General features: G+C 46.2%; 1 protein-coding gene across 2 annotated transcripts in view; it reads right to left on the bottom strand.

Annotated features, from left to right (window-relative positions):
• Positions 1-12,858, bottom strand: part of LOC115146263 (RAC-alpha serine/threonine-protein kinase) — a 36,260-nt gene extending 23,402 nt beyond the window's left edge. Inside the window, exons 1-3 of one of the 2 annotated variants that reach the window (XM_065004249.1) lie at positions 12,685-12,858; positions 8,103-8,310; positions 6,076-6,237 (exon numbers count right to left, since the gene is read on the bottom strand). In XM_065004249.1, the coding sequence (XP_064860321.1) occupies positions 6,076-6,121 (46 nt within the window). In that variant the 5' untranslated portion in view covers positions 6,122-6,237; positions 8,103-8,310; positions 12,685-12,858. The remainder of the gene's footprint in view (positions 1-6,075; positions 6,238-8,102; positions 8,311-12,684) is intronic. The other variant, XM_029688244.2, reaches the window with a different exon arrangement.
• Between the last annotated feature and the right edge of the window lie 311 nt (positions 12,859-13,169).

Raw genomic sequence — 13,169 nt, 5'->3', positions numbered from 1 at the left:
TTAGCCTGTGTGTCTGAGGAGCGTTGTGTTCTCTCTATCTCTATGTGACAACGACAGGAATCTAAGGTCCCAGCTGCCACAGCTCTTTAATAAACACATCATGCAACATTCATCACACTGCAAAGGAGAGGCCAACCGCTGTGCTCTGTCTGGCATCACAGGCACATAGAATACAGACAGACACAGAGAGAGAGAGACACACACACACACACAGAGACAGAGACACAGAGAGAAAGAAAGAGGAATGAGAGCAGAAAATAAAATGTTAAGGAAGGGGAGAAGAAGAGGTCAGACAAAACAAGCCCTTCTCAGCGCAGTGCCCAGTGATTGGACTTCCTGAGGGGGCTGCTGTGGTGTTTTGTCTCTGCCTGGCCATTCATTCATAGTTTGGGGATGAGAGGGAGGAAGGGAGCCCGTGGTAACTGTGTGATAGAGTGTATGTGTGAGAGTGTGTATGTGTGAGAGTGTCGAGGGGGGGGGGGGGGGGGTTGAGGATTAGGGAATTAAAACTCCAAAGCAGGGGAGGCAGTGTATTTTGTTCGTTTTTCCTCGGTTGCCCCCTTCGGCCCTTTTCTGTTGGGCCCTGCCTGTAGCCTGCAGCTGCAACCTGCCACCATGTGCCCTGCATCTCAATGAGCCTCTGTGCTCCAGAGGAGAGGGGGCTCCCTGATGGAAGGGTCACCACTCTGTACCACCACCCCAATACTGCTCCCGTCCCATCTCCTTCCCAGCTCTGGGACTCAGGGCAGACTGCGCCGCCAGGCTGCCCCTCTCCCCATGACCATATAAGGCTGCCCAGGCTCACAACAGGCCTCTCACATGCCAGGCTAACCCGCCCAGGAGTTTGGGTTTCTTCATTCTTTCTTTTCTCCCCCCTCTTTTTTTTCTTCCTGCTGTCCCTCTCCTCTTTTGTTGGCGTCTCTCTTTCTCTCATGCAGCTGGATGGGACTGCACTGCCGGGGCTTTGGCAACAGCATCAACAGGTCACAGGGAAGGGCTGCCCCAGCCTCCACTGCAGCCCTCTCTTTTCTCTCCATCACCCTCCCTTCCCCTCTCTCTCTGCTGATGCAGTATCTGCCGCTACAGGAAAAAAAAAAGGGGGGGGGGTGAACAGTGGGGAGGGGGGTGGTGGAGCCCCTCTTTCTCACGCTCATAAGAAAGCCCTCACTTCTTCTCCATAGCGAGTGACACCTGCTGATTACCATAGAGACACTGTGGGAAGTTCACCCTGCTTTTCTGTGTGATTAATTTGGCCCCTCCTCTCGGTAAACAAGCAGCCCATGGATTAGTTAACTGTGTTACTGCATGACAAACAAATTAACACATTATTTAGTTCAAATTAGTGCCAATTAACACTAATGACCAGGGAACAGTCCATCACTCTTAAATTATTCAACCATGTATAATAAAAGGGGGATATACCTAAGATTAAATTTCAACCTTTAGGAGAGCTAAGGCCAAGTCAAATACATTGTTATATTTGTCTGTGATCCATAATGACAAATTGTCCCTGAGCCGGATGAGAGGCTAAGTGTGATCTGGGTGTGTATCCTGATGATGGTCTGATGTGAATGTGACAGCAGTCTGAACATACAGCTGAGCAGCCCCTTCCTGTCCACACTCCACCACTCCCTCTCTCTCTACCCCTGTCTGTCCCAGTTGCCAGGGAGAGCCAGCGAGCCAGTGATGTGATTGATGTCTGAGACTGGGAGCGCCACGGCAGTCGGAAGCAGCTTCCGCCTCGGTGTTGTCAGCAGGGTCATTATCCTGGCAGGGGGGGGGGGGAAGGTGGTGGGGGACGACTGGCAGAGGCAGAGAAGAAATTAGATGGGGATTAAGAAAGAGGGAGAGGAGGAGTAGAGTGGGAGTAGGAAGCAGGATATGAGGTAAAGAAAGAAAAAGAGAGGGGAACAGAGATGGAGAATTGAAGAAAGAGAGAGAGGAAGTGAACGAGAGTGAGATGGGTTGGGGGTAGGGGAGCACAACCAAGCGCCAGTTGTGGAGCAGGAGGATTCTGCACAGAAAAGTAAGCACACAGCAGGCTCACTGTGAGCAGAGACAAGTGACGGAGGTGGCTCTCTCTGGCCTACTGGTCCCCTCTCATCCAGCCTGCCTGTCGACAGCTGCACCCAGGCAATTTACTTTTATCCACCACATTTAGCAGGAGGCTGATTCCCATTACTGAGAGCAGGGGACCCTGCTGCCGGCCAGACACCAGCCAGAGCCCTCCCCTCCTGGGGAGCCACCCTCTGCTGCTGGCCCTGCCTTGGGGCTTCACCTCGTGACTCTGGTTCTGTCGCTCAAAGTTCTGCTGCTGGTATTGTTTTATGTAGTTAGCTGGGCGGTGGGAGTGTGGACAGGGCATAATGGCTCTGGGGCATCCCCTGCTGCTGGAGCCGTTGTAGTGAGGCTGTTGGTGTGTGTGGTAGCAGGGCCGCTGTGTGGTCCATGGCAGGCTGGAACCTAATGAAGGGGTATGTGTGAAGGAGACTAAGCAAGGCGAGCCTGGCGGTAAAGCTGGCAGCAAAGCTGGCAGCCAGACAAGGTCCTCGTGCGATCAGCATTGCAGTGTCATGAGACAGAGTTAATCAGGTGGGTTGGTTCCTTTGAAGAGTGAAAATATAACTCCCACACACAGTTCCCTTTTACTGCTTTGATACAGAAATTCTGAGAAATTGAGAAATTCTTTAAAGAGGTGTTTCAAAATGGTATATGATTGTATGAGGTATTAGGTACTCAACATCTTGCATGCATGCATACCAACACACACACACACAAACAAACAAACTCTCACACACACTCTTTGACCACGCACTGTTTTTGTTATTCTCAGTGGAACGACTCAAAGGTGTCCTCTAATACACGACCCCATTGACTAATCATGTGACCCCTTGGACTATTCGTCAGACACATCATACTAAACACCCTGTTTCTAAGTCAGGCTTGGTCTGTGAGAAAAGGACTGCACACAGAGTGATGATGTTCTGGGAATATCACAAAGACCTGGTGCTCTGTTTCCTCTCAGTTCCCTCCCCCATCCATTCACTCCTGCCTCTGAGCCAGCTGAGAGTGCTACCAACATACAACAGTTGTTGTAACCTTTGTTAGCCTAATGAGGGGGCCGGCTCTTTATACCTGTCAGGGAGCAAATGAGTCAAAAGAGAGAGGGCCAAGGGCTGCCTGGAAGAGAGAGCGCCAAGGGCTATCTGGAAGAGAGAGGGCCAAGGGCTGCCTGGAAGAGAGAGGGCCAAGGGCTGCCTGGAAGAGAGAGGGCCAAGGGCTGCCTGGAAGAGAGAGGGCCAAGGGCTGCCTGGAAGAGAGAGGGCCAAGGGCTGCCTGGAAGAGAGAGGGCCAAGGGCTGCCTGGAAGAGAGAGGGCCAAGGGCTGCCTGGAAGAGAGAGGGCCAAGGGCTGCCTGGAAGAGAGAGCGCCAAGGGCTGCCTGGAAGAGAGAGGGCCAAGGGCTGCCTGGAAGAGAGAGCGCCAAGGGCTGCCTGGAAGAGAGAGGGCCAACAGGCACAGTTCTGTTGCACTTCACTAGGCTCTTGGACACAGCACTCAGATGGAATCTAGAGAACCTGCAATCTGCTTCTTTGATGTTGGATGATGCTCTGCCTTTGATGGAAACTTTAGGAAATAAACTACAGACTGACCACTAGAGGCTGCAGGCATAATGTAAACTGTGTGGATGGTGTAAAGTAGACCCAACATATTTATGGATTAATCAAACCCAGATTAATCCAATGGTTTTTTAATGGGAGTCATCCGTTGCTGGATGACTGTCTGTGTGGCCCTTAGGGACATGACAACTGGATTGTAACAGACGCAACCAGATACAAGCGGATGTTGAACTACAAGCCTCTGTGTGCTAGGCAACCTGTATATGTGGGCACTGGGAAATCATTTCAACATTCAACCACTGTTACCCCTGCAATTGTATGCTTTACCTCATGCACACACTTCCGCAGACACACACTTCCGGATAGACACACACACGGGCCTATAGAGGAGCCATTGGTGACTTGGTATACAGCACAGGATTACTGGCCTATTCCCTAGTGCTATGTATTGGAAGTCCAAACCTGGCCTTGAACAGATAACCCTCTTTATATCATGATGGGTGACGTAAATGGCTGAGACCATCCCACTGCCCAGCAGGTCAAGGCTGATGGAGTGGAAACGTGCGGCCTGACGTTGGGGATCATCAGACTCAGCTGGGCCTGTCTGGGGGGAAAAGGCACAGAACCAAACACTCCAAGGTTGGGAATCTGGCTGTTCTGTGGAATAGGCTGGCTGGACTTAGTCCACATAAGAAACCAAGTTTGCTGCTCCACTTTCTGTACTCTGCCATTGTCTGGCAGCAAAAGGATACCGCAAAACCAGCTTACAGTTGCATGTCCAGCATGACTAATCAGATAGGAATCAGGGTTAGGAGGGTTAAGGTTGGCATGGACATTCTCAGCTCCCAGGCAGGCCACCACCTACCTGTATGACCCTTCAGTGCTGCAGAGGCCTGCCTCAATCCCATGCCATCAAACACACAATGCAATCAGTCAGTGAAATGTTCTGTGACTGCAGTCCAAAATCTTAGTAGTGAGGTTAGAGGATGGGCTAAAATGTAAAGATTCACAGGAAGAGGGTGGTTAGCTGAAGTGATGGGCAGCAGAACATTGTTATTGCAGACTCACCTTCTGTGCTGTTAAACTGGGACAGAGACTGGGTGACAGTGACGTGACATTAAAACCCGTCCTGTCAAGATACGCTCAGCAAGCAGGCAGAAGCCCTCCAATCAAAACAGTGTTGCTCTGGGTGACATTTCACCGGGCACAGCTGCTAGGGTATGACAGCATGCCAACTCAGTATTCCTGAAGGCTTGTTTGTTCAGTCTGTTTGTGTGTTGGCTTTGTTCTTCAATAATTCAAGGTTAAGATGTGACTTAAGATCAAAGGAGTTTGTTTTTCTCACTGGTCACTATTTGACAGTCCTTGGGCCATTACATTTTATACTGGCAATCTGTCAGAAACCTTCCTGCTTCCCTTCTTATCACTCTGGCAAGGAGCAGTGGAAACGACATAGTGCATGTTATACTGCATCACATACTGAACGTCAAATGTGCCAACAGACCATGCATAAGGTGGGATAAAGAAGGTAAAATCACATGCATGATTAAAAAAAGTTTCAGAAGAACTAGACACCCTTGGAAAGACCCTACATTAGCTGGCATGTTTGTTATTAAATCAGAACTTTTCTAAATGATCAACTTTGGTTCGTTTCCTTCCAATAAGGCAAATGCTGTTTCCTTGTTATTTAGACAAATATCTCTTACATCAGAAAACATCAGACTGATATGTGTTCCTCAGCCTCTATACATGTACCAAGAATCCCAGGGCGATCTGCTGTTTTAAGTAAATCACAGAGGTTATTTTTTAAATGAGCAGTCAGTAGTACCGAGCTAGCATTGCTCTTTCCACTCCAGGGAAGCGTTGTCAGGACCAGGGGCTGCATCAGTCTGCGTGGGCCTGGGTCTGCCTGCGTAGCTAACCCAGGATGACTCTGTTAAGACACAAGCCCCTGTTTTGTTCCTGCTGAGGCCTTCGAGGGAGAGCGTACTGAGTAGAATGCTGTTCCCTGGGTTACAGCATCTGGGACTCTCCACTCCTAGTGACGTGTTCCCCATGTCTGTCTGTCCCATGAGCCTGTGTCTCTGTCCCAGGTACCACACCCCTGCTCTCTCTCTGTGCCAGAGGAGTCCGCATGCACACACACACACACACACACACACACACACACACACACACACACACACACACACCACCCCCCCCCGCTCAAAGCCAGCAGGTATGTGAGGAATGCCTCCTCATCCAAACAACGGCACTCACGCCTGCCATACCACACAAAGTAGCTATCTGGGCAAGAGGGATACTGGGGCATACTGTATACTGTTGACTAGGAAATAGGAATCACATACCGGAAACTATACAAATAATACCAAAATCACATCAGCACTCATGGTTATGTTGTAGTCAAATACGGAGCAAAGCATTTGTTGATACAGGAAATAGTCCAAACCCACTCACCTCTTTTGTGCAGCCATCCCTCCTTCACTATCGCCACATCGGTCATGTTGGTGGGCAGGTTAGTGTGTCCAGGGTTCTGACAGGGAGAGACACAGCTCTGTTCCCCAAGCGTCCTTCACTCAGTCCAGGGCAGGAGCCTGTAGTCGCCTTTTCACCAGTTTCCTTTTAGTGTAAAGGGAAGAGTAAAAATTAGCCTCATCTGGAAGTAAAACATTTCCTCTCCACCTGTCTGAATATTAACTTCACCAGTCAACATCAGTGCAACTCAGTGGAACCTGGAAACACGTTAGTTCCATACTTCTGTGGTCTGTCCAGACAGTGGAAAATAGTTGTGCCACACACCAGATGGGTATTATTCCAGTTCAGTATGAGCATGTGGCATCACTCCTAAATGAGGAACTAGAGTTAAAGACAGTATCCACAAACTCACCATAGGGCCAAACACTTCAAAACGAATGACTAAGTTCTGTGACCAGTGTGCGGATGGCTATCTCTGACCATCCACTGAAATCAATTTATCCTCCAGAGCTCATCATCACAAGACAGGCCTGTTAATGTGACCTCATCAGTGACTGCAGAGGAAAACAACAGGAAGCAGTGGCTATTGACAGGCTGGGAGTTAGAGCCCCAGGCCTAATACATCCCCCATTAAACCAGCATGATAGGAGCCTTTAACATCCATTGTGTTTGCAAATTGTTGAGTGAACTCATATTAATTGGAAACACTTTTCACTCACTGGAAATGTTTTACACATGCGCCGCGCCGAATACAAAAGGTGTAGACCGTAGCGTGAAATGCTTACTTAATGGCACTTAACCAACAATGCAGTTCAAGAAATGTAGTTAAGAAAATATTTACTAAATAAACAAAAGTAAAAAATGTAATAAAAAGTAACACAAAATAACAATAACAATACAGGGGGTACCGGTACCGAGTCAATGTACAGGGGGTACATATTAGTTGAGGTAATTTGTAAATGTTGCTAGGGGTAAGGTGACTATGCATAGATAATAAACAGTGAGTAGCAGCAGTGTAAAAACAAAGGGGGGGGGGGGGGGTCATCAATGTAAATAGTCTGGGTGGCCATTTGATTAATTGTTCAGCAGTCTTATGGCTTTGGGGGGTAGAAGCTGTTAAGGAGTCACCTCTTGTACCTAGACTTGGCGCTCCCGTACCGCTTGCCGTGCGGTAGCAGAGAGAACAGTCTATGACTAGGGTGGCTGGAGTCTATGACAATTTTATGGGCCTTCCTCTGACACCTTCCTCGTGCCCTCTTCACGGCTGTCTTGGTGTGTTTGCACCAGGATAGTTTGTTGATGAAGTTCCTTGGACACCAAGGAACTTGAAACTCTCGATCCGCTCCACTATAGACCCATCAATGTTAATGGGGGCTTGTTTGTTTTCCTGTAGTCCACGATAAGCTCCTTTGTCTTGCTTACGTTGAGGGAGAGGTTGTTGTCCTGGCACCACACAGCCAGGTCTCTGACCTGATAGGCTGTCTCATCGTTGTCGGTGATCAGGCCTACTACTATTGTGTCGTCAGCAAACTTAATGATGGTGTTGGAGTCGTGCTTGGCCGCGCAGTCGTGGGTGAACAGGGAGTACAGGAGGGGACTAAGCACGCACCCCTGAGGGGCCCCCATGTTGAGGATCAGCGTGATAGATGTGTTGTTGCCTACCCTTACCACCTGGGGGCAGCCCGTCAGGAAGTCCAGGATCCAGTTGCAGAGGGAGGTGTTTAATCCCAGAGTCCATAGCTTAGTGATGAGCTTTGAGGGCACTATGGTGTTGCATACTGAGCTGTAGTCAATGAACAGCATTCTCACATAGGTGTTCCTTTTGTCTAGGTGAGAAAGACCAGTGTGGAGTGCCATTGAGATTGCATCATCTGTGGATCTATTGGAGCCGTATGCGAATTGGATCTAGAGTTTCCGGGATGATGGTGTTGATGTGAGCCATGACTTTCAAAGCACTTCATGGCTACCGACTTGAGTGCTACGGGGCGGTAGACATTTAGGCAGGTTACCTTCACTTTCTTGGGCACAGGGACTATGGTGGTCTGATTGAAACATGTAGTTCCTGCAGACTCGGTCAGGGAGAGATTGAAAATGAAACCTGCCAGTTGGTCCCACATGCTCTGAGTACTGGTAGCAGCACATAGTGCTCCAGTCCTCTCTGGCTGTGGCTGGGCCAGCAGTGCGTTGTGCTCCAGTCATCTCTGGCTGTGGCTGGGCCTGTCACAGTAGAGAGAGAGAGATAGAGAGATGAGCTCTGGAGAACTGACTGAGAGCAGGCCTGTCCACTAGAGCAGTGTATACCCTACTGAGACCAATTCAAACTTTGATCACAATCGCAAACCAAGCCTCTGTGCTCTCAGCATGCACTCTCTGACTTTGACACACACACACACACACACACACACACAGAGGTCCGGCTCTGGAGCCACAACACAGTGTTGATGTTTAATGTGACCGAGCCATCGCTACTGTGGGCTGTGTGGAAAAGCTGGGCCGCAGCCAGAACTGTAGCCAGTGAATGAACCTAGTACCCTAACAGCAGGTCACATGGTCCAGGGGCCCGGGCCACTGCCTGACTGCTTCACTCGCTCTTTCCTTACCTGCCTGCTTCACTCTCTCATGCTGTCTCTTCCTGACTGCCTGCCTTGCCTGCTTGACTTTCAATCATTCATCATTCTGGCTCTCGTTCCAGAGCCCCCCTCAATGCAAATCAGTGTCATGCAGTATGGAAGCCACACACAGAGCCAGTCATACAAACACTTGTTGATTAATGTAGTCCACTGGGTATAATCCCAGACTAGTCTTGAGACTTGGCTGGGTTCAAGCAAAGAGGCTGTGTATGGAGGCAGCAGGTTGACCTATATCATTTGTTGTATTGTCTTCTATATCAACAACGTGAATCCATTCTCTGTGCCTATATTGGCTTTGTCTTGGAGTCCTAGTAGAAGGGTACAGGTAAGCAGTGTCCCAATATTACTGTGCATCAAAGGAAATGTTTACTAAATAGTAATACCAATATGCATCTATACAATTGTCCTTCAAACAAGACGTACAAATACAAAGGTAGACAGGTCAAATGACTAGTCATGCCTCCACACACAATCAAGTTTATTCCTGGTGTCTGTTCCAGCAGGACAATCACAATTACAGGAAGAGAGAAGAGCATAAAGCAACTAACATTAGCATACACAAATATACAGTACCAGTAAAAAGTTTGGACACACCTACTCATTAAGGGATTTTCTTTATTTTACATTGTAGAATAATAGTGAAGACATCAAAACTATGCAATAACACATGGAATCACGTAGTAACCAAAAACGTGTTAAACAAATCAAAATATATTTTATAATTGAGATTCTTCAAAGTAGCCACCTTTTGCCTTGATGACAGAATTGCACACTCTTGGCATTCTCTCAACCAGCTTCATGAGGTAGTCACCTGGAATGCATTTCAATTAACAGATGTGTCTTGTTAAAAGTTAATTTGTGGAATTTCTTTCCACCTTAATGCGTTTGAGCCAATCAGTTGTATTGTGACAAGGTAGGGGGTGTATACAGAAGAAAGACCTATTTGGTAAAAGACCAAGTCCATTTTATGGCAAGAACAGCTCAAATAAGCAAAGAGAAACGACAGTCCATCGTTACTTTAAGACATGAAGGTCAGTCAATCTGGAAAATGTCAAGAAATGTCCAAGTTTCTTCAAGTGCAGTCGCAAAAACCATCAAGCTCTATGATGAAACTGGCTCTCATGAGGACCGTCACAGGAAAGGAAGCCCCAGAGTTACCTGCAGAGGATAAGTTCATTAGAGTTAAGTGCGAGACATCTCAACATCAACTGTTCAGAGGAGACTGCGTGAATCAGGCCTTCATCGTCAAATTGCTTCAAAGAAACCACTACTAAAAGGACACCCCAATAATAAGAAGAGACTTGCTTGGGCCAAGAAACATGAGCAATGGACATCAGACTGGTGGAAATCTGTCCTTTGGTTTGATTAATCCAAAATTGAGATTTTTGGTTCCAACCGCTGTGTCTTTGTGAGATGCAGAGTAGGTGAACGGATTATCTCTGCATGTGTTGGTTCTAGAGTTGCAAAATTCTGGGAACTTTCAATAAATTCCCTGGTTTTCCAGAAATCCTGGTTGGAGAATGACAGATTTCCTGCTTATTCTGGAAAATCTCCAACCGGGACTTCGGGAACTCATTTGTTTTTCAACAGGACAATAACCCAAAACAAACCTACAGGCTGTGCAAGGGCTATTTGACCAAGAAGGAGAGTCATGGTGCTGCATCAAATGACCTGGCCTACACAATCACCCAACCTCAAGCCAATTGAGATGGTTTGGGATGAGTTGGACCGCAGAGTGAAGGAAAACATATGTGGGAACTCCTTCAAGACAGTTTGAAAAGCATTCCTCATGAAGCTGGTCGAGAGAATGCTAAGACTGTGCAAAGCTGTCATCAAGACAAAGGGTTTGAAGAATCTAAAATATATATATATATATTTTTTTTAAATTAGTTACTACATGATTCCATATGTGTTATTTCATAGTTTTGATGTCTTCACTATTATTCTGCAATGTAGAAAATAGTAAAAATAAAGAAAAATCCTTGAATGAGTAGGTGTCCAAACATTTGACTGGTACTGTATACAAATTCACAGACAGACAAAATGAAAGCCCATTCAAATGGATCTACACATACTAAATAAGAGAGTTGGGTAAAGTCTGTTTTGAATAGAAAAGGCACCTTTTATATGGTGTAACTTGGCAGAAACCCTCCTATTGTTCTCCAGTCTCCTCTTCAAAAATATTACTGTTGGTGACACTTCATCAACATCTTGTATCCGTTCATGTCATCCCCTAATTCCATCTATGCTATTGGTTCTGACTTGAGGGCTTGAAGTTCAGAATGTAAACAACTTGCTTGCAGCCACATGGACAGCAGCAGAGGAAGCAGTGCTGTCTATGACTGTGACACAGAGAGAGCAGGGAGAGGACAGTCATATGATGTGCATGGAGGGCCAGGAAGTGTGTGGACCCATTACTCTGATAAATTATCCTAGCTCCTGTGGCGTACAGCCCTCAGATTAGCCACAATACACCTGACTGTGTAAGGGCAGATTTCAAACAGATTTCCTCAGATTCTGCATACAACCGGTGGCACATTTGCATCAACAAGGCCAGAGGAACTCAAAGTCCTTTCCCATACCAATGGGAGCCAAGGATGTCAACATCTCCCAGGAAGAACAGGGTGAGTGAGTCAAACAGTAACAACATCACTTAACCACCCTCAGACTAATGTCACATGTTGCTGCTGTGCTGCCTGCCTGGGTCCCTTCACATTCAGACTGTGGCTAGTCATGGTCGGCCTCATGACTCAAAACAAATTATCACATTTAATACATGCATGGCACACAACATGCTTGGGGATGACTACTGTTCAGTGTGAGAGTTACTTCAAATGCACACATAACAACAAAAAATATTGAAAATGACTATCCAAAACTAAAAATAAAAAAGTGTACAGTGAATCATAAGGGTATTCATCATTTAGTCAAAATGTAAAATAGGTTATGAAAAATTACATCTAAAAGATGGAAAATAGGGAGCACAGTGGGGATTGAATGTTAGGGGATTTGGGGGATGCTTATTCAAGGATAATTGTGCTAATGGAAAATAAAGGAACATTACTGAGGCATGTCCCAGAAAGCATACAACTGTCATCCAAGAATAAAGGAAGTATGCTTTCAAAAGTCATCAACTGTAGATCTACTATGCAATACATGTATTCGCCTGACAGAACGGACCAGGTTGGGCTACACGCCATAACAAAGCAAAAGGTGGATACTTTGTATCAATTTCTGTTTCCGTCATTGCTACCTTGTAACAACAATGCAACAACGTGACTGCCTGCCTTCAGATAATCAAAACGTAAAATATTCGGTTTAGGAGTCGTGGAATTTTGAATTAAACCAGTAAAAGATGTTTCATCTTGTGTGACATACAGACAAACAAGAACATATCAGAAAACACAATCAATTGTCTTGTTGACGAACGTGCAGATAAATGAATGAGTGAGTTGTAGTGTTGAACTGACCACCCGCAAGATCACAACATAGTTTGTTTTTAAGACGCGTTGCAAATGCATTTATATGTCCATAAAGTTCATTTCTAAAACGTATAGTTCGTTCCTATAGGTGACTTATAATTGTATGAGTAAGTGTATAAGTAATGTACAGTAAAAACGACATAAACATGTTCGGCCTGTAGGCTGTCTCAAAGGCGGACATTGTGTCAAATTCAAAAGCATAGTCAGTAAATGACAATGTTATACGATCTTTTATTTTTGTTTATGAGGCACAGTCTCTGCTAAGGTTAAAGTTTGGACACTTGACTAACTTCTTCAGTAAACATAACTATACCCGAGAACAAACTGATGTCAGGAATGCACTTAATTTTAGTCTGGATATGGGGCCTAGCAAGGCAGTTTGAGTGAGAATAACCGCATCCTATTTTATACAATGGGATCTAACCGCTCTAGCAGCAATCGACCTCAGTCAACACGAAAAACAAAATGCAGGCCTTTACCTGGACAGGATTTCAATAGTGTGTCCGTTGCATTATAATGAGCTGTTTCGGCGATTTATTTAGCTGATAAATCCTTCAATAATCTGTACAAAAAGTGCTCTCATTTACTCGGTTTCTTTTGCCTTTCTTCTACAACACCTCCCAAACGTTCTGTCTGCAATGATTCTGTGGCATCTCCTAGGTCCTAGCGCCGATTGAACTGTTTGCGATCCACAGAGAGGGCTACACACAGAGGCGGATAAAGATTCCGGACATATGTTTTATCTATATATCTTTTCATAATAAATAAATCATTTTAAGGGGCGGCAGGGTAGCCTAGTGGTTAGAGCGTTGGACTAGTAACCCGAAGTTTGCAAGTTCAAACCCCCGAGCTAACAAGGTCGTTCTGCCCCTGAACAGGCAGTTAACCCACTGTTCCTAGGCCGTCATTGAAAATAAGAATTTGTTCATTAACTGACTTGTCTAGTTAAATAAAGGTCAATATT

The sequence above is a fragment of the Oncorhynchus nerka genome, linkage group LG18 (genome assembly GCF_034236695.1).
Source record: "Oncorhynchus nerka isolate Pitt River linkage group LG18, Oner_Uvic_2.0, whole genome shotgun sequence".
In the NCBI taxonomy this organism is placed as follows: domain Eukaryota; kingdom Metazoa; phylum Chordata; class Actinopteri; order Salmoniformes; family Salmonidae; genus Oncorhynchus; species Oncorhynchus nerka.
This window is presented reverse-complemented; position numbering and strand designations above follow the sequence as displayed.